Source organism: Primulina huaijiensis, chromosome 16 (genome assembly GCF_012295235.1).
Source record: "Primulina huaijiensis isolate GDHJ02 chromosome 16, ASM1229523v2, whole genome shotgun sequence".
NCBI classification, from domain to species: domain Eukaryota; kingdom Viridiplantae; phylum Streptophyta; class Magnoliopsida; order Lamiales; family Gesneriaceae; genus Primulina; species Primulina huaijiensis.
Window position 1 is genome coordinate 19,465,705 of NC_133321.1, and position 21,097 is coordinate 19,486,801.

General features: G+C 36.9%; 2 protein-coding genes across 6 annotated transcripts; one reads left to right on the forward strand and one right to left on the reverse strand.

Moving 5' to 3' along the window:
- The first annotated feature begins 263 nt into the window (after positions 1-263).
- LOC140961918 (DDB1- and CUL4-associated factor homolog 1-like) lies at positions 264-9,175 on the forward strand. 3 transcript variants are annotated; one of them, XM_073420703.1, is made up of 15 exons: positions 535-666; positions 1,617-1,716; positions 2,079-2,160; positions 2,293-2,409; positions 2,556-2,734; positions 2,819-3,728; positions 3,810-3,907; positions 4,035-4,455; positions 4,629-5,231; positions 5,314-5,493; positions 5,574-6,128; positions 6,264-6,374; positions 6,485-6,603; positions 6,703-8,320; positions 8,409-9,175. In XM_073420703.1, the coding sequence occupies exons 4-15, from the start codon at positions 2,407-2,409 to the stop codon at positions 9,069-9,071; spliced, it is 5,460 nt and encodes a 1,819-aa protein (XP_073276804.1). In that variant the 5' UTR covers positions 535-666; positions 1,617-1,716; positions 2,079-2,160; positions 2,293-2,406; the 3' UTR covers positions 9,072-9,175. The 3 variants fall into 3 exon arrangements, with proteins under 3 accessions (XP_073276803.1, XP_073276804.1, XP_073276806.1); XM_073420702.1 differs by lacking the exon at positions 1,617-1,716 and having other exon boundaries at positions 264-666; XM_073420705.1 differs by lacking the exons at positions 535-666; positions 1,617-1,716; positions 2,079-2,160 and having other exon boundaries at positions 2,575-2,734.
- Positions 9,176-9,608: 433 nt separating this feature from the next.
- On the reverse strand, positions 9,609-19,861 carry LOC140961144 (L-arabinokinase-like). Of its 3 annotated transcripts, XM_073419436.1 has the most exons (31): positions 19,659-19,861; positions 19,447-19,541; positions 18,590-18,697; positions 18,426-18,494; positions 18,232-18,315; positions 17,417-17,493; positions 16,893-16,959; positions 16,407-16,464; positions 16,227-16,294; positions 16,079-16,141; positions 15,612-15,665; positions 15,434-15,536; positions 15,240-15,349; positions 14,988-15,107; positions 14,242-14,298; positions 13,959-14,131; positions 13,692-13,860; positions 13,375-13,458; positions 12,599-12,724; positions 12,196-12,326; positions 12,035-12,116; positions 11,771-11,858; positions 11,542-11,585; positions 11,353-11,448; positions 11,143-11,219; positions 10,789-10,983; positions 10,347-10,512; positions 10,182-10,253; positions 9,869-10,072; positions 9,665-9,785; positions 9,609-9,631 (listed from the first exon to the last, which is right to left on the reverse strand). In XM_073419436.1, the coding sequence occupies exons 2-30, from the start codon at positions 19,534-19,536 to the stop codon at positions 9,678-9,680; spliced, it is 2,943 nt and encodes a 980-aa protein (XP_073275537.1). In that variant the 5' UTR covers positions 19,537-19,541; positions 19,659-19,861; the 3' UTR covers positions 9,609-9,631; positions 9,665-9,677. The 3 variants fall into 3 exon arrangements, with proteins under 3 accessions (XP_073275537.1, XP_073275538.1, XP_073275539.1); XM_073419437.1 differs by lacking the exons at positions 9,609-9,631; positions 19,447-19,541; positions 19,659-19,861 and adding an exon at positions 19,132-19,279; XM_073419438.1 differs by lacking the exons at positions 9,609-9,631; positions 19,447-19,541; positions 19,659-19,861 and adding an exon at positions 19,132-19,279 and having other exon boundaries at positions 18,410-18,494.
- Positions 19,862-21,097: the final 1,236 nt, after the last annotated feature.

The window sequence follows — 21,097 nt, forward strand, 5'->3', positions numbered from 1 at the left end:
TTGTCTAAAGGGTAATTTTGTATATTTAGATTCATAAAATAATGAAATACATTTTTTTAAATCCATTACTATTAATTTTTGTTGTTGAAATAAAACCATTATTAGATATCCTTTAGAGCAAACGATTCGCATCTACATACTCGAGCCTAGATGAAGTCATCATCATCTGTTTAAAAATATGGATTTATCAAATATTTAATATTTTATTATGAAATTTTTAAGAAATAAATTTGCCTTGATAAATCCTACATTAAACGCTCCCTCCCCTAGTCCTCGAGATACTATAAATAGGTCAAAAACAAGTTAAGTTCTCGGTCGCCGGAAAGTTCTGGAATTGAAATCCGAATTACTAGAGAACCTAATTTCGAGACCAATCTTTTATCTCGGCTCCTGTACTGTTAGAGTGGTATCTGTGGTTTTATCCAGTAATTGATAATTAATTGTGATGGAGGCCGCTAGGAATTCCCAACCTCCACCGCAGGCTGAACCCGCCACCGAAGAGGGAAACAAGGCGGAAGAGCGACAGGAGCAGCAAGAGGAGGATGCGAACGAAGTTTTGGTGTCGAAAGCGCAGGCCTTAATGGATAGGATCGTTGCTAACCATGAAAACCCTAACCCCAATGCCCTCCATGCCCTCGCTACTATTCTCGAGACCGAAGAATCCAGGTATTATTTGTGTGGCCGGTGGAAAACATCGTCCCGACGGTGGTGTTTCTATTAGAAAAATATCTTTTTTTCTTTGATAAGTTATTCATGCGTTTTCCTAGTACAAGCGCAAGCACAGGGTGGACACACCGTTGCAACTTTGGCTGGGATTTTCCTTTTTCACCAATCAATCGGTTTAATGGGGTGATTGCTTGCGGGTACTGTAGGTGTGGGTCTTTATAATTATTATCGTCTAAAAGAGACAGCATAAGAGATGATACCTATACTGTAATAGGTGCTGGGAATCACTTTTCTTCTCTTTTTTTTTTTTTTTTTTTTTTTTTTTTTTTTTTTTTTTNTTTATTTCTCCGTTCTGAACACCTCGTCAATAGCTTTTATTTCATTCAGATGAGGATGTCTTTGTGAATATTTCATCTCAATATTCTGTTTTTGTTTTGGAATTGACATTTGGAACCCCAAGAACTTTGTTTTTTAAATGATGTAAAGAGTTTTATTCGTTTTATGCTACTGTCTATTTCATTCAATCTACCATCTCTTTAATAATGATTAGTTTGCACATGTTACTATTTTGGTTTAACTATTACAATATTCTATCCACCTTGAATAAATTCGACAAACTCTTATCTGAAAGAAATGCTTGATTAACCCATCTTAGTTTTCATTCATGCTAATTCGTTGTAAGGTGAGAATATGGCGTGCCAGTTATCTCAGTTCTTCATTTATATCTTGTTCTTGCAACATATTATTCTATTTTCACAATTTGAGTATATGGAATATATTTTTTGTGAGGCAGGACAGTTTAGTCTGTGCTGTATGTGTCGTATCTTTTCTGTTTCTCCTCTCAAATTATTTTATGCTGTTTTATGCGATGTCTGATCTTGGAGTACACGCTCTTTTTATCTTTAATGCATGATGTTGATTTTGTTGTGTTTCTGTGTTTTCTGTCAAAGGTGAAATTGTTGGTTAAGGTGTGGAGGTAATGTGAGTGGCAAAAGAGACTTTGGACAAACGGACAGCTTTGAATACATTTATCAAATTTTAGGTTAACATGTAAGTGGAGTAGTTCTAAAATAGAAGGTGTTTATTGTAGTTGTAGGTGGAAACAATTGCAAAAACCAAAGTAGCATGAAATCACATGAATTGTAACTTTTAAACCACACCACCCTAGATTATGTCTTTGCATCTGGGAAGGATGGAGGGTGACTACCGTCGAAGAGACTATCTTGTGTCGTATATGTCGGGATTTAGTTGGTGGAAGAGTGTACCATGACACATAAATTATGCAATACTGTACTTTTTTGAAATAAGACTTTTTTTTTTTAGAAAGTTTTATCCAAAATTTATCCATTTTCACATCAGTTAAAATATTGTAATCTGTCTAACCGAATATTGTTTCTTGGGCAATGCTTTAGATACACGGAGGATACAGATCAATCCTCAACAAATAATGGAAGGTCTGCCCACAATGTTGGACGGCTGGGTAACCTTATTCGGGTAATTGCCGACTTTTCCTTTTGCATTTTCCAACTTCATCTGTACTAGCTATTGTTTCCTTTTGAAACGTGGGAAAGCTGATGAGCTAGGTCAAAACGCTTAGAATGTTGATTTCTCGTTTTTTTTCTGCAGGAGAATGACGAGTTTTTTGAACTGATATCTTCAAAATTTCTAACTGAAAGTAGATATTCTGTATCCGTACAAGCAGCGACCACAAGGCTTCTTTTCAGCTGTTCGCTAACTTGGATGGTATGGGTATTGTTGGCAAATGTTAATGTTTTCATTAATTTACTATCAGTACCTCGATGCATGCCCTATTGTAGTTTTTTTTAAATCTTTTAATTAGTTTGTATTTGTATTTCCATGGTTTGAAAAACAAGTAAATTTGAATACAGTATCCACATGTATTTGAAGATGATGTTCTAGAGAATATAAGAGGTTGGGTGATAAATGAAATACCTCGGTTGTCTGCTGATGATCGTAATTGGAAGCATGAAACTGGGAGAAGGAAGACCCCCGACTCTGAAATGTTGCGCGTATTCTCTACTGGGCTACTTGCTGTATGTTTGGCTTGGTATGTTCTCAAAGACTTCTTCGTTTTGTTTATGTTTTTTTCGTTCTCTTTGTAACCTTCTGTTTTGTACATTTGTGATTCTAGTGGTGGTCAATTAGTGGAAGATGTGTTAACATCTGGATTACCAGCTAAGCTAATGCGATACCTACGTATCCGAGTTTTGGGTGAAACAAGCACGAGTCAAAAAGATTCCAGTCTAATTGAGAACAAAAGTGCATCTGTTATGGTGTGCCCAAAAACCAGAGAGGAAAGTCGGAATAGGTTGCGGATTGTTACAGAGAGTGCTCACTTGGATTTAGATATTTCAAGAAAACATTCCAGCGAAAAGGATCGTGATAGGGATTGTGTTTCATTGGATGAAACTGAGAGGGATCACGAGAGGTATGTCAGTAGGCAGGGATGTGGAGATGATTTTTGGGTTGATGAGGAACCTCTTGATAGTATGGCTCTTGAGATTGAACCTTGTCAGGTAGAAGCAGAAGGTCATGAAAAATACAACCTTAGAGATTTACACGAATCAAAATCAAAGACTGTTGGAAAATCACACAGGGAAGAAGATTTTGATGAAAATGTGAGAGATGACTCTTATAGGCGAAGGACAGGTCGTGGGTTTCCCAGATCTAAGGGAAAAGGTCGGTCTAGCGAAGGAGTGTTAGAAAATGAACAAGCTTTGACATCTCCTTGTTCTGGCATTAGATTAGGAGTGGCACGAAGCTCTAAGGACAGAAGTGCGACTAAAATTCAAGATCTGAAAAGAATGTCAGAAGCTAAGAGAGGCCAAGATAAAAGTGATGCTGATGATTCTATGCTTGAAAGGGCAGACAATGATGACTGCTACCAAGGATGCAGAGTTGGATCTAAAGATATTACTGATTTGGTGAAACAAGCTATTAGAGCTGCTGAGGCTGAAGCAAGAGCTGCCAATGCTCCTGCAGTAGCCATAAGGGCAGCTGGTGATGATGCTGCAGAAGTGGTTAAGATTGCTGCTTTTGAGGTGAATATATAATTTTTGTTTCTAGCTGAATGCACATGAATATGTAGTTTTTATAAATTGTGTTTTGTATTCCATTTTCAGGAATACAGAAAGACCAATGATGAGAAAGCGTCGGTTGCTGCTGCTGCAAGAGCTTTATCCACGGTTATAGATGCAGCAAAAGCTGTTTCTCTTTCGAGGTTAGTGGTTGATATCCTTCATTATATGGCTTGGTACTTATTTCTGTTAATTGCATTCGTTATAATAGCATATTTTGTCCATTGTTATTTGTTAACTTGATGTAGATTATTTAACCTATTTTTGCAGGACCACAATTCATGTCGATGATACAGGACATCCAAGACCTACTGAGATAGAAGTTAGTGAAGATATTGGTGAATTTGTCATCCTGGACAGTGACTCCCTTACGAAACTAAGGGAGAAATTCTGTATCCAGTGTCTTGTGATTTTGGGGGAGTACGTTGAAGTCCTTGGCCCTGTACTTCGTGAGAAGGGTGTTGATGTCACTCTTGCTTTGCTTCAGCGAAGTTTCAAGCATATAGAGGCTTCAACCACTATGCTTCTTTTGCACGACATTTTGAAGTTAATTTGTGCATTGGCGGCTCATAGAAAGTTTGGTCAATTGTTTGTTGATCGTGGTGGCATTCAGAGACTGCTTGCTGTTCCGAGAAGTTCCCCGACTTTTTCTGTTCTGTCTTCCTGCTTATTCACAATTGGTTCTATTCAGGTAATTTTTACCCTCAAATGAATCATTTTCTTATCTGTTTCTCCCTGTAGTCTGATATTATTATGTTGCCATTGTTCGTTTGGCATTTTATTTTTCATTTTCTCAAACCATATATCTCTGTTTTTATTCAAAAAATTTATAGCTGATTTAGACTTAATGAGATTATTTTGCAGGGGATAATGGAACGGGTATGCGCCCTTCCTTCCAATGTTGTTCACCAGGTCGTTGAGTTGGCTCTTCAGCTTCTTGAATGTAAACAGGATCAGGCCAGAAAAAATGCCGCTTTATTTTTTGCTTCTGCTTTTGTCTTCAGAGCAGTTATCGATGCATTTGATTCACAAGAAGGTCTACAGAAACTTATTCATCTTTTGCATGATGCTGCATCAGTGAGATCTGGCGTTCCACCTGGGCAATTAAATAACCCAGTATCACTTAGAAATCACCGATCTTCTTCAGAGGTATTGACCTCATCCGAAAAGCAAATAGCTTATCACACTTGTGTTGCACTGCGACAATATTTTAGAGCACATTTGCTCTTGCTTGTGGATTCGGTTCGTCCCACTAAAAGCATTCGCGGTGCACCAACAGCAAGGAGCATTTCAACTATTAGGGCTGCCGACAAGCCACTCGATATAAGTAATGAGGCGATGGATGCCGTATTTCGTCAAATACAGATGGATCGAAAACTTGGTCCTGCTTTTGTAAGGGCTCGTTGGCCTGTGGTTGACAAATTCTTGAATTCAAATGGTCATATAACCATGTTAGAGCTGTGCCAGGTGAAACTTAGTATTGTTTGAACATTATTTGTTTATATTTCTCATGGTTTTCTTTTTATTGACATTTTTCTTTGCTTTATAGGCCCCTCCAGTTGAACGGTATTTGCACGATTTGCTTCAATATGCTCTTGGTGTATTGCACATTGTAACTTTGGTTCCTAATAGCCGCAAACTCATTGTAAATGCTACATTAAGCAATGAGCGCGTTGGTATAGCTGTCATTTTGGACGCGGCAAATGGTGCTGGTTATGTTGAACCTGAGGTAAAGCCTGCAAAAATTATCGGGCTTATTCTAAATCTCTCTTCATTTATTTACTAACTACATTATCTTCAAAATGTCAGATTGTTGAGCCAGCTTTGAATCTTTTGATAAACCTTGTCTGCCCTCCTCCATCAATCAGCAATAAATCAAGTGCCAGCATGCAAAGTCAGCAATTAACTTCCTTCCAAAGTGGAAATGCTTCTGCCATGGAATCTAGGGACAGAAATGCGGATCGAGCTGCCAATGTTCCTAGCCAGAATGAACCAAGGGACCGGAATGGAGAACCTGCTTCAGTAGAGAGAGGCGTCTTATCTGTAGTTTCTGCATCATCTATCGGTAATGCATCGTCACAAGCATCTGCTTCTCCAGTGGCATCAGGGTTAGTTGGAGATCGTAGAATATCTCTAGGTGCTGGAGCAGGTTGTGCTGGGCTTGCTGCGCAGCTGGAACAAGGATATCGTCAAGCTAGAGATGCTGTTCGTGCAAACAATGGCATCAAAGTTCTTCTTCAGCTCCTTCAACCCCGGATGGTTACATCTCCTGCTGCTCTTGACTGTCTTCGTGCCCTCACATGCCGAGTTTTTCTTGGTTTAGCTAGAGATGATACAATTGCACACATATTGACAAAGCTTCAGGTCAGTGTCAGCTGGAAATACAGTTTATTTGCAATAACTACTGAACAACAAAGTCCAATAGTTGTGCAATTGCTTTGAATAACATGGGGCTTTAAAAATTAGTAATTTGTGTTTTTGATTGACTTTGTATTTTAGGTGGGGAAAAAGCTGTCAGAGCTTATCCGAGATTCTGGAAGCCAGACCCATGATGGAGAACAGAATAGGTGGCAGGCAGAGCTTGCCCAAGTGACTATTGAGCTCATTGGGGTATCCTTATATACATGTTAAAGTTTATTGAAGGCCTGAACTTTTTTATTTTGTGTTCAATATGCTTTTGTTACTAGTTATATGTTTATGATTATGTTTTGTGTCAGTAGGTTGTAACTAATTCTGGGCGTGCAACTACTTTAGCGGCTAGTGATGCTGCTACCCCAACTTTGAGACGTATTGAACGAGCTGCCATAGCTGCAGCAACTCCCATTTCTTATGATCCCAGGTATCTATCTTAAGCGCAAGACAATTTTTGAGCTATGTCTCTGTACCTCTCCTTATTATTTCTCGTCCTTTGTACTCTCACGTGCTTCCGCTCTTTCAGAGAACTTTTACTCTTGGTGCATGAGCACCTTCAAGCATCTGGGTTACCAGAAAGTGCTGCAGCGGTTCTCAAAGAGGCGCAGTTGACACCTCTGCCCTCTTTAGCTGCTCCCTCATCTCTATCATACCAATGTTTTGGACAAGAATCCTCCTCATTACAGATTCAATGGCCATCTGGACGTGCTGCTTGTGGATTTCTCTTGGATAAGCCAAAAGTTTGTGCTCACCTTGAAGATTCTAGATTGAGATGTGACTCGGCTGTTTTCTCTTCAAAGAAGAAACCATTGGCATCCTCAGCTGCTCTTGGTTACCTAAAAATTAAACCCAAATCAGAGGACAGCCCCGTGTCATCGAACATAAAATTTAATATGAGCTCCAAAAAAAGTTATGTAGCTGCAGATAATCAAGGAACTACATCAGTATCTGCTATGAAATCAGGTAGTGATGCAGATGTCCAGATTAGAACTCCAATCGTGTTGCCAATGAAAAGGAAATTAACAGATTCAAGAGATAACAGTTCGATGTCATATGGGAAAAGACTTAATACTGGTGATCACATACTCAGTTCTCCTAGTTTTACCACACCTAATGGTGTTTGTAGAACCGGTCTTCAGCCAGATGCTAACCTGTTTTGCACACCAAGTCTAGCTACAAAGGATCACCATAGTCGATTGCCACCTAATGTTCTAGCAGCAGATATTGATGAAAGCCAGTTTACTGGGTCTCATGTGGGCCATACTGCTTTTTCTCAACATGGACTTCTCACTGATCCACAACCTTGTAGCTCAGAACGGGTTACATTGGATTCTCTAGTTCTACAGTATTTGAAGCACCAACATCGTCAATGCTCAGCTCCTATCACAACTTTACCACCTCTTTCACTCTTGCACCCTCATGTCTGTCCCGAACCAAGACGAAGCCTTGATGCTCCATCAAATGTGACGGCACGGCTTAGCACACGTGAATTTAGAAGTATGTATGGGGGCATTCATGGAAGTCGTAAGGACCGACAATTTGTTTATGCTAGATTCAGACCGTGGCGGACATGCAGAGATGATTCCAGTTCCCTGCTAACTTGTATTTCTTTTTTGGGAGATTCTTCTCGGATTGCTACTGGTGGCCATTCTGGGGAACTAAAAGTGTTTGACTCGAACAGCAACAATGTGTTGGAGAGTTGCACCAGTCATCAGTTTCCTTTGACACTTGTGCAGTCACATTTTGTGGGTGAAAACCAACTTGTTATTTCTTCAAGTGCAAATGATGTTCGCTTGTGGGATGCATATTCAATTTCAGGTGGTCCTAAGCATTCCTTTGAGGGAATCAAAGCTGCAAGATTCAGTAATTCGGGTTCTGTATTTGCTGCATTAAGATCAGATCCGAGCCACCGAGAAATTCTTCTGTATGATGTTCATACCTGCCAGTTGGATATGATGCTTTCAGACACATCTAACACCCATTCTGGTCGTGGCCATGCGTATTCTCTCGTTCATTTTAGCCCATCAGACTCTATGTTGCTTTGGAATGGAGTATTATGGGATCGAAGGGGTTCGGGCCCAATTCATCGCTTTGATCAATTCACAGACCATGGTGGAGGGGGCTTTCATCCTGCTGGGAATGAGGTATGTTTGATGTCGAGTTGTTCAATAGGAGTTTTAACACATTGCTGTGAGAAATTTCGTTTCTGTTTCTTAACAAATGTTTTGATAGGTCATCATAAACTCTGAGGTCTGGGATCTTCGAAACCTGAGACTCCTTCGAAGTGTCCCATCCTTGGATCAGACAGTTATAACGTTCAATGCGAGTGGTGATGTTATATACGCAATCCTGAGGAGAAATCTTGAAGACGTGAATTCAATTTATAATACCCGTAGAGTGAAGCATCCTCTCTTCTCTGCTTTCCGCACCGTTGATGCAGTCAATTACTCTGACATTGCTACAGTTCCTTTGGACCGTTGTGTACTCGACTTTGCTACTGAACCAACTGATTCTTTCTTGGGTTTAATCACGATGGATGACCAAGATGAGATGTATTCTTCTGCTAGGGTATATGAAATTGGTCGACGCAAACCAACCGAGGATGATTCTGACCCTGATGATGCAGAAAGTGAAGAAGACGAAGATGATGAAGGTGACGATGATTCAATCTTGGAACATGATCTTGATGGGGACGGTGAAAGTGATGCAGGTGACATGAGTAATGATGGCGATGGCATTAGCGAATTCGAAGACGACGATGATGACGGGGATTACATGATGGATGGTGTCGATTTCGATGGGGATGGGGTTCTGGAGATTGTAACCGAAGGTGATGAGGATGATGATAGTGATTTCCTTGAATCTTTTAGTAGCGGAGATGAGGATTTGTTATAAGAGAGGTGGGGTGGGATTTTTGAATCGCAGAGATGTAATTATAGGCTATTAGTGATATAAAAGAAATAATTATCAAAATGTATTTGAAATTTTGTTGTGATTCATTTGCTTCGCATTTTGAGGTTTTTTGGAAATCTATTTTAGGCGACATGTTTCCTTTGTGTGTGTGAGAGCTTTGACACCCATCTAACCGCCCAAATTATTCACGATTAGGTTGGTGGAGCGATAACTAAGAATTTTGGGTTTTAATAATGTTACGTACTATAACAGTTCGAGGATGTATTTACATATTAGTACATGACATTCTAACTTTGCCGAGAAGAGCTATACGGATGAGGAAAATTCGGCCCACTGATAAGCTTGGTTGTAGTATTAACCCGAAAAACTTGTCTAATTAACATGCGAGTTTAATCAAGTCGTGGACAAATAAATGGTCATACCTTTCACAAATCAAAAGTTGGTTTTTATCAAATTACGTACAGAAAGTAGACCGTGATAGCTCAATTAAATCAATGCTTCCATTTTATTTTTTTCAAGCACATATCAATCAATATAGAAAACTTTTATATATATATATATATATATACACACACACACATTAATAAATCAAGTTCGACGACGAATTCTCAAGTGTCCAAACTTGCCGGCACCTGGAGACGAAGCCTCAAAGACATGAGGCAAATAACCAGTGGCACATTTATATCTATGCTGAATCTGCAAATTCAGGATTACATTATTGAAAATTATAAAGATTTATATAGCAAATATTTTTTTTTGGATAATTAAAGAGTTTTCACCTGAAGAATTTGTTCACCGCTTCTTAAAGAGTTTTTGCCAACAACACAAATCGTCCCTCCAGATCCTCCCCCTGTTATCTTTGCACCATACAAGGTTCCTTCTACAGCCCTTGATTTTTTGCTGTGCTGCATTTCTTGAACCAGCTGAACGAGCCTGTCGGTCCCATTTGAACCGAGTCCACAAGCACTGTAACTGTAGTGACACTGTAACGAAACGAGCACGTAAGAAGAAAAAACATTTAACGTAACTTGGATACGTAAAAAAGAATTAATCTTACCACAGTGTCTAGTTACAACATTAACATAACAATACCTGGTACATCAACTCTCCGAGAGCAGTCAATTGATCGCCTGAAGTTGCAGATGTAAGTAAAGCCTTGAAAGCCTGTAGTCATATAAAATCACTATGTGTACGAGCTAAAATTTGATACAGCAAAATGACATTGAAAACCAATTTTCTTGTGCCTTTTGGCCATACCTTGACTCGGAAATTTTCGTATATAGGATGTTTGGTAGCTGCTCTGAGTCCATAATCTCGCTTCTGATCTATTACAGTGACTGAATCATTGTGGTCGTTATATTTCTTCAAGAAAGTCTCGCCGAGCAAGGTTTCAGGAAGCTGCTTAATGTAAAGAGCTTCGTATCTGAATTTGGGCAAACATTGTGTTGGTTAGAATCCTAGATAGGGTGAATGATTAAAGTTGTAGGTCGAGTTTTTGCACGGAAACAGAAGCTATACCGATCAATTAGATTGGAATTTTAATCTTTTAAATTATTAAGTTGTTCAAGCACCATATTTTCTTCCTCAAACAAGCTACCACTCAGTGCAATGCCAAATAATGCAGAAGATAATTCCCAAAGTTCAACTGTCTAGCAGGCAAGCGCAATTTCAAAAGGGAAGTTTTTTATTATCTTTTCACCTGTGGGGCGATAGGTTGCACAAGTATTCCAAAGATGCCTCGGTTTCAAGTAGTTCGATCCCATCCTCTTCCAGATCAACAGAGGTTGTTCCATCAGTCAAAGACTGAGATAACACTTCTGACGCAACCGACTTTATGATTTTTCGGCCCATAAAGGCTCCTATCCTCACAGATCCATAATCAGCACCACCAACGCTGCAAAAAGATTCATTATTTCAGATGAAAGGATGGAATAGACCACCTAAAAGATATTGCATGAAAATTTAATGAAATACCATTATGAATGTTGAGTTTGTAGGTATGTTCAATTGATAAAAAGGTCCTCCAAGTTAGCACAAGATTTAAAACCTATACCTGTGCCTGATTCCTGAATCGATTCCCCAAAATCTTACATGACTTGGAATGTCCACCAGACCCAATACCTCTGCAGGCTGCACCAAGTATTAAAGGTACTAAAATTTTAATGGAATCATTTCATTTAAATTTTTTTTTTTTAAAATGTACTAAAATTTTGTTCTAATTTTAACAAGAAAATGTTGGTCTTCCCTGCCAATCCTCAAATACCTGGCAAACCATAGCAAGTAGTTTGTTAGCTTCACCACATGCAGAAGTCATCTGATCCATCACACCACACGGAGCTCCGACCACGTGATTCTCCACCTTCACAAATACGAATATTTACAGATTTAAGTATCATAAAGATGCAGAAACTACTAGAATATTGCCTATTATGCTCGTTCTCAATATTCAAACCTTTTGGCAGAGCAAAGCAAGATCTCTAGGGTTGATATTTAATCCTGACAAAAGCAGGTGCTGCATGGTTAGACATAAGGTCGATCACATAAGAAGCTAGGGAATGATAAGCGGAAGCATATATGTGTATAAAGAGACCAAATGATGAAGCTAGAGGTCAAATGCATCATGACATAATTTCCAAAAATGGAATAAAATTAGTAGCAAATTAATGGAGTAGTGCGAGAACCATGAGCAGCAGCAACTGCAGACATAGTAGCAACCTCCACAGCTGCAGAAGAAGAGACGCCTTTACCTTCCGGCACAGCAGAAGATACCTGCAACATTCAAAATAAGCTTAAATTAAAACTCCAACTAATCACTTTACTACCAAAGATGCAAAGTCACGTTAAAAAAAGGCGGACAAAGAAAAGAAACACAAATTTGATAAAATTTCTTAAGATCACAAACTAACGGAAATCATATAAATTTGAATTTATAATTTTCATCATACCAGCATGCTAATGCTATTCTCGAAATGTAATCCAAATTCTTTCATCAACACAAGGATGGTTCCGGCAATATAAGCAGCCCATCTAAAACATTAACATGGTTAGTGCAACGCGTAGGAGACTTTTCAAAAGCAGAGGAACAGACCACAAGTAAGATTTGAACCTTTGGGATGGATCTCGAGAAAAGTAACTTCTGGCCCTCTCATACGACATCGGCTGCTCCCCATCCGTGAAATCCGACAAATCCATATCAAAGGTTGGTCCACGGTTGCTTAATTCAGATCCATAAGATACCTGAACAGATAATAACAATAACAACAATAATAATATATGTTAAAAACATTAAAATTAAAATTCTGTTGGCATGAAAAAGATGAAATCAGCATTCATTTCTACAAACCTCATAGATTGATAATAAAACTTTATTATTGTCAAATGACACTAAGGATTAACTTTGACATGGTACCCTTAAATACTGGCCTCAACCTCATCCCATATCATCTGAGGTTTAGACCACAAACTTTTCGAACTATTTAAGAACTTCACTTAAATGAAGAATCACATACAATTTGTAGAACAGGAGTCGGTCCTTGTCCTTTAGCATCCTGCCGGGCTTGTGCATGCTTCCATAGTCTCTGTTTTGCTGGATGGATCTTTTGCACGGCAACATGACAAGCTTCTCTGATTGGCATCTGTAGATATATCATGACAACATTATTGAGAAAATGAAATCAATGTGGCAGCAGAAACTCCGATAAAATAACAGTTCAGACAGACTGCATGTTTATCCTCTTATCATAATGATCAATGATCACTACGTCAATTCATGCTTATTGTAGCGTTATTTATACTTGATTTTCTGGAACGCAGATTTTAAAAAGCCTGAAATACCATGGGTATGTTTGGTTTTTGTTTCCTCCATTCTCAGAAAATATTGTCCAACAATGCACTTTCTGACAATGAGTTGGAGAATGTAAGAAATTTTTGGATTGGTCTTCTCTGAGGTTTTTTTTTGCAGTATATTTCATGATATGTAAGGTCATGTTGGCAATGCAGTTCTTTTAATAAAATGCATGGTCTATCATTGGAAGTGATCGAACATGAGATAATGTGAAATTGGGTGAAATGTGGTTTAAGATACAAGATGAAAGCAAGGTAAAAATCATTTTCTTTCATATTCGACAAATGAAAACATTTCCCAGCAAAAACACAAACGCAACCCATATTTTCTTGCACATCTTTTTCTATTTTTTTGGACTTTGGTGGGGTTGGGTTGGGTCAGTTCAGGGGCGGGGAGGGTGGGTTGGGATTGGGAGTTAGAACTTGTAGTAAATTCACTTACCTGCAATACAAGGCTTCCAGAGTAGTCTGCAATTCCACCCATAACATCTAGTCTTCCTGGTGCTCTTGCCACGAAAATGTCTTCCTACACCCGACAATTATTATTGCAAAATAAAGTTTTATATATTAATAGAGCAGCAAGAGTCATCCAACTTCATGGCAATGGATGGACTTTAATTAATACGGTGTCAATGTAACAACAAATATCTACAACTTCATATTTTGGTTTACTTTCTCATGGCATCATTGAAAAATATATTTCCCATGTTGAATATAAAACTCAAGCCAGTACTAGCAAACTGAACTAATAAAAGATACCTCCCAATGAAAGAGACCAGCAGCAGCTTTCCGGTCCCTAATCTGGCGTTTCTCGGTACCTTTTCCAGAATCATGGACAACATCAAGTTCTGATAAGCTCTTCAAGAAACTCACAGTATCAGAGAGACCCAAAAAATCTCCATGAAGAATCTCAAAGTCCTCGAGGCATCTAGCACAAGAGACGAAAATAATGTTAAACCAAGAACACGTTCGACACTTGGATGGGCAATGGAAAGTTAGAACTATTGATGGAAAAAAGTAACTTACGAAGGCATGATAAAATTATCTTCATCAATTTCAGCGGTTGGAGAACCTGTACGAAGGCCAAGTTCATTTTCAGCATTTGCATACCAGTCTGGAATGCTCAGATCTCTTCCAGGAACTCTCTGGAGTTGATACCCAAGAACAATAGCATCCTGTAATCTCCTAGCCCCACTAAGCTAGAGAGACAATCAGATCAAAATCATTGCACAGACTCTAAAAAGGTACGTATATCTCATCTTTGCCCGGTAGAGAGAATATGTCCAGGTCGATACCAAGTTAATCTCACCTTGTTGGATGTATAATTTTTCCCTGAAGCTGTATCTTGCAAAATATTAGCTGCAACCTGGAAGTAATTATCTAATCAGAACAATACATTTTTCATAAAATTATAAACAAATATAAAACGGAAAAACCACTCTTTTCAAAGTCATGGATGAAAGATTTTTGGGATTTCAACGAAGATAAAGAAACACAGATGCACAAACAAAAATTAAGTATCATTATAGTAAAATATAACTGGTTATCCAAGTTATCTTGGAGGATTAATCTTATGTTAGACAAATAATTCGATATGAAATCAGGATAACCACCATATGAGAAAAAACAATATTTTTTTGTTGTCACGAACTCCGCTGAAAAACAAATAATCAAAACGTCTTCAATGATGGAGCCAATTAAGTTGTGCAGTCTGAGGAAAAAATATCATGTATCAGCAAAAAATTAGTAAAATAAAGCTTATTAGAAATAATTCTCTCTTTAACTAACCAGCCTGCAGTAAATCCCTTCCTCCATCTTAACAAAATATAGGAGAAACGGGTAAGCGCAAACAAGACAGATGATGTTAAACTGGACCATTTCTAATCTTGGTGCAAATGAAAAAGTTTGTCCGTCCTAAGGTGAACATATCATGATGCTATGATCCACAATGCCATTTTGTTTGCAGATGATGTTTATCAAAATAAGGCTCGATCATTGCCAGTATTTGGACTTTGCCAAGCAAGATTTTCAAATATTAAAGGAAGGCCAGGATACCTCACCACCGTTGACTCCTCCCTCATAGCAAGGTTTCAAACTAATCGCACGCTCCAGGTATGGACTCCAGTGTCCAGTAAGTAAATCCCTTCTAATCATCTCGACTCCAGCTTGATAGAACTGGTATTCGCGATCATATTTTTATCGATCCAGTGAAGAAACAATTGATTTCAGAAAAAGGCAAGGACAATAATTATTTACATCGAGCTCTAATTCACCAAACAAAACATTAAACCACAATAAAAATTTAACCTCAAGCATATTTCTCAAGAATGGCTCCTCGTTGAAGTAGTCCCTACGTACGAAGACAAATGGTATCTTGAATGCCAGAGACTCACTAACTGTCCCATATCCAATTTTTCCTGACGTCATGAAAATATACAGATTTATAAACTGCTTGACATGGATAACATATCTTCCATTGCAAAACAAGTTCCGCAACTTACCAAGCATGCAATCAGATGCAGCAATCACATCAGGGGTGTATGTATCTTTTGCTAACTTTATGAAATTTGGTGGAAGAACCTCAGTATCAGAAGCACCGCAAACCTGAACCAGAAAGCAACTAGCAAATAGTTTGACAAAGATACCAGAAAATTCACTGATATAGTTCAACAAAGATACCAGACAAAGCCATCCATGAGGCACGTACTCCTCCTTTAAAGTCCAGCCAGCTGGCTGCAAATCACGGCTATGTTATGATGTGGAGCAAGTGCAAGTAAATGCAGCCAGATTTGAGGGCAACAAACTTTGAAGCAAGAAAGAAAATAAAAATGAATGTGAACTATTCAAATGTAAGTATTATGTGCAGTGGATAAAGCAGCATAGAAACTCAAATAAATCAAAGTTCACCGTGATATTGTCATATTAGGGACGCATAACAATTGCACGTGATGCAAGAAACAAGATTTAACAGCAAGTGCAAAATGCAGGACGCATAGATTTTACCACATAAATTGGGTAATAACAGGTTCTGTGAATAATATGATCATATTTTTTTGTTACAAAATATCTATAGAGAGAAAAGTTAATTTGCGGCCAATAACCTATCCACAGTCCTCTTAAAAAATCTTCACAAAGTGACTATTTACCTGTCCACCAAAGTTGAGAATAACAACCTTCACATCTTCCATGATTCCAAGTTCTTTCCGCACCTGGAATGTAATGATAATGAGGCATGAAAGTGGCATATGTTCAAATTATTTTACAAATTACATGTTGGTCGTTTTTTTCACGTACCTCCTCTCGTGACTTGTGTAATCTCCTCACGACCAAAGGAACGTCTATTGCATCATGGAATGCAGGCACTATAACATGTAAATCCATGTGAAAGATAATATAAAAAATAAACCTCTTCATCCCATATTTACAGATATAGAAGATGATGATTAAACTGATAATTTGTTCATGTTTTCATACTCGGGCAGTATCCTGGGAGGCGAATAAGGAATTCACAATGTGAATAATCTTCTGCAATCTGAAACAGTCATATGATTAAATTGGAGTCAAATTAAAATAGAGTACCAAGAATCGTAATATGAACAATACACAGTAAATGGTTCAAGTGTTTACAGAGCAAAAATGTCAAGAAAATAATCAACTAAACTACAGAGTGGAAACACCTAATATCAAGTAAATAAAAAAGCTTAAGCATATGAAAAAATTATCAAAGTTCTTAATTGCAATCTTTCCCTAACAGCTCCGCACGGCCGCACTGCACTAAAATCACAACCACCAAAAAGCAGAAAACAGAATCCGGAAATGGTAGTGAGTGGCAGGTTGCAACCTTATCATGTATTCCTTTTAATGATCTTACATGGAGTCTGAACAACACAAAGAAATATACATAAAAGATCAATAAATAGCGAAGACTCGAAGCACGGCTTTACTATGACTGTACATCACCTGCCAAACTATAGATCTGTGATGATAGCCAGCAGCCATCACGTATTCAGCATATATGAAATCCCAACTGTGGACATATTAAATGTTTGAGCACAATACATGGATAAAAGAAATGGAAAACAATAGAAGAAAAATATATAAGAGGAATTTAGTTGAGTAGTTGCATCAGCAATATTCTCTAATACAGATGCTAAATAAGACGTCTAGAGTTGATGATTGTGATGATTGATGCCGTGAATTAAAGTCAGGAGGCCAATTGATCAATGCTCTCAATCAAGGGAAAGAGTGCCTTAGAAGTTTAATGGAGATGGTCAATGGCTGTTCATATAATTCCTAGTCACATAGAGGAGAAGCAGAACTTTATACATCATAAAAATCGTGCAGAAGTTTTTTTGCAACCATGTTCCACTTGAGAATTTCCCATCTTCTTCACCATATGGGGGACAATGTGTGTGTTGTGTATTGACATATTCACACAAACATATATATTGTGAATTGAGAGAGAGTGACAGAGAGATTGTGACCTAAAATTGGTAGCACAAACAGACCGAATTCCAGCATCAGCTGCAGCTCGACAAGCAACTGGAACAACATCTGATACCTATAGTTGCACAAGCATGTAAAATACGCAAAATTAAACAAAATACACTGTCTTGCAGAAGACATCTGATTGCAAATATGAAGTAGCATCACAGCAAATGAAAATTTGGTACAAAGCAGAATGCCAGATGGGTGTCAATACCCTTTCAAGTGAAACTGTTCGCATGAAGAAAAGATCAGCTGATATTGCTTACTGCTTGATGGCATTCACATTTCGGCACTTCCTTTATTGTTAGAATATTTAATCAATTAGATATTAATTGGTTAAATCAATTGTTAGTTTGTTAGTTGAGTCATTTTCAAGATACCATATGTACATCACAAATATGAAAAGAAAGCATTAGCATCGCACTCTGTACAAGAACACAGAGACATTTTCTACTCAATAATGTAAAGTTACGTTTCTTCTCAAGATTCTTTCCACTTCATTCTTTGGAACTCTTATTACTTCAAATTCAATTATATGAATCTGCATGTGCATTCTTAACAGAAACCATAGACAAAATGTCACTACTTCAGGTTTTTGTTTCATTCATTTTAAATTTCTATTTTATAAATTCTTTCCCTAAAAAGAAATTGTCATTTTTGCACTTCCTTCTTGCATCTCTCCCCTATACTCCCAAGATAAGACACAATTTACACAACCATCGTACACTCCCAAGATAAAACAAAAATTTCTAAAATCTTCGTGAATGAATAAATTTTGGAGAGGATTATTCATCATAGGATAAATTTTTACCACTAAGTCGGCCTTGATGGACTTTAGCCACTCCACTTCCGTCATCAAAATATCATCACGAGGTGCAACGGCTGTCTCCGAATACTAAACCAATGAATATAAGATAATTGGTTAGCGAAGAACAGGATACTAGAGTCAATATCTATTATGATGCACAAAACTAATTTCTTTATCATACAAATAACTGAAGATACCTTCTCTAGAGAAGCAAGGCGATCAACTGTCAACGCATCTGCTTGAACTGCTCCACAGTCTAAGAGCACCTACAATTATGGAAAATTAACTGTTGAGAGGATAAGATTGGAAAATAATATCTGAAGTAAAAGATTATCGTGCAACAGCGCCTTAATAAAGAGACCTTGCGAAGAAATAGTCGAGGAGACTCTATCTCAGATGTAAAGACATATTCTGGTACACCGGTAACCACATGAACATCATGCCCAGCAAGAATGAGATGTCGAGCAACCTAAAAATGATACAAAATCTCAAAATGAACATAGCATAAAATGGATCAAGAAACAAAAACAAAAAAATTCATCATGTTCTTAATCTATTACTTTAACTGGATGAGAAGGGAAAATGTTTAACTCAAACTCAAATGCGTCCATTGTTAACTAAAATTTGATTTCCGAACAATGCCAATCTATCTGTTGGAACAACTTTGTGAATGTATCTTCCTTAGAAATCGAAGGGATCCACTTCAGGCAAGTTTCTAATTAAAAAATAAAACCAGTTGGGATCAAGATAACTTTTTGATTTAGTGAATAAGTATGGGTTCTAAAATCACTAGCAAAGGTACAACAAACATTGAGCAAGACCTGAACATAAATAAAGGAAGTTCGATCATGAATTGAGTGATGAGTTAATAATGAAAAGTCTAGCCAAAGGAAAAATTAACACCTGAAACTGCACATTCAAGTATTTTGGCAGATTTATCGATTTGGACCTTAAAGCTCACTATAAATGAATGTAAACAAGAAGAAGGTTTCTCCACAAACAAAACCGAACAACTATGAATAATCTAAGAAAAAAAAGTGACAGATGATCAATGACCATGAACCAGAATTCTTCAATCAAGAAAATAATAAGAACCAACAATTAAAATAAAAAATAACAAGAATAAACGATTAAGACAATGCAAGTTCCATCTCCATAGGTCCCCCACATCCACGACCCAAAAAGATGTAATTTTCAATAAATGACAAGCAAACAAACCTCAACAACCCGGGTGGCATGGCCAAAGCCATGGCCAGTGACATAGTAAGCAAACACCAAAGGATGCTTTCTTGATTCTTCTGCAACCATCACTACTGAAAAGACGAAGAACAAAAAAAAATTCTCTTTCTGAAAATGCCCAAATTGTTGGGATTTCGTATATTTAAAAAACAATATTGTTGGGATTTCTAGAAAATCAAGTCATCGCTCACCGTAACTACGTACATTCAACGGTTTCTTGGGAATATAATTTACGTACTCGGGGTTATGATTTGACGTCAAGAGAAGGTGGGAGTCTTGTTGACTGAGATTAGGATAATCTGTTGGACTTTTTGGGTTCCAACTTCTACGCCAATTGCGGCGTATCAGAAGAGGATTATGGCATTATCGTACTAGAAATCTGGTATTTGAAATATAAAAAGATTTTAATCCGCGAATCGAAATAATACTTGGTGCCAACTTGGAATGATTATGGGTTTTGCAACATTAATGGTTAATCCGTTTTAGCTCAGATATTCTCGTATGCATGCATATCACGTGCTACAACAAAAAAATATAACTACCATATTAATTAAAATTATTACCAAACGTAGCATTCTTGTGTGTAAAATAATGACAATTATATATATCTATGAATAATTAATAGATCGAGTTGATTTATAAAACTTTGTTATGATTTTTAATTATTATTTGAATAAGGATTATGTAGAATGTGTGACTCGTAGAGATAATATGTGAATTTTTGAATTTTTAAAGTAGATTAGATATTGTAGTTATGAGTAAATTATATGAAATATATTTATGAAAAATATTATTTATCCAGACGAATAAAGTATTTTCATAAAATCTAATTGAAATCACGAAGTATAACCACCAAAGGCTTCAATCTTTGTATACAAAACATATATGAATTAAAACTATTAGCGAACGAAACACACACGATGCATGTGTAAAATAATGACTATTATATATATGAATCACGATCATAATTATTAATAGATCGAGTTGATTCATAAAATTTTGTCATATTTTTTAATTATTATTTGGATAAAGATAATGTAATTATATTAAATATGTTATTTGTAGGGATGTTATTTGAATTTTTAAAGCGGATTGGATAAAAATAACGTAATTATATTAAATATATGATTTGTAGAGATAATATATAAATTTTTGAATTTTAAAATAAATTGATTATATATTTATATAAAAAAATATTATTTATTTAAATAAATATGACATATTCGTATAAACTAATTGATATTACATAGTGTACAACTAAACTCGTCAACTTTTGTATACTAGGAAAATGCACGTGCGTTACACGTGGTTAACAAATGATCGAACAAATTTAGATACTGTCTAAAATCGTTTGAGTAACCTCATGTTTAAAATTATTTCTCAATCTAAACAGATCAAAACACAATAGATAAAATAACATCATGATCATAAACATATATATTCATTTGTTCATATGACAAAATTTTCAATCAACGTGATTATGACATAATAACAACTTTGTCAAACCAGAAAATATTTTTTTCATCCAAATATCATTCAAAAAAGAAAAACAATAAAAATAAATTAATAGAGTAATGGATTTACTATGACCCAAACCACGGTGTACTTAAATGAAGCACACAAAATTAGA

What these genes read in the sequence shown, in the direction of transcription:
- LOC140961144 (XM_073419436.1), bottom strand. Translation starts at nt 19,536, where the DNA reads ATGGTTGCAGAAGAATCAAGAAAGCATCCTTTGGTGTTTGCTTACTAT. An exon ending in CTGGAAGCCTTGTATTGCAG is followed by an intron (nt 12,725 to 13,374) that starts GTAAGTGAATTT and finishes ATATATCTACAG; the next exon opens with ATGCCAATCAGAGAAGCTTG. An exon ending in CGACTCCTGTTCTACAAATT is followed by an intron (nt 12,327 to 12,598) that starts GTATGTGATTCT and finishes TTATCTGTTCAG; the next exon opens with GTATCTTATGGATCTGAATT.
- LOC140961918 (XM_073420702.1), top strand. Translation starts at nt 446, where the DNA reads ATGGAGGCCGCTAGGAATTCCCAACCTCCACCGCAGGCTGAACCCGCC. An exon ending in GCTGTTCGCTAACTTGGATG is followed by an intron (nt 2,410 to 2,555) that starts GTATGGGTATTG and finishes ATTTGAATACAG; the next exon opens with TATCCACATGTATTTGAAGA. An exon ending in TTCATCCTGCTGGGAATGAG is followed by an intron (nt 8,321 to 8,408) that starts GTATGTTTGATG and finishes ATGTTTTGATAG; the next exon opens with GTCATCATAAACTCTGAGGT.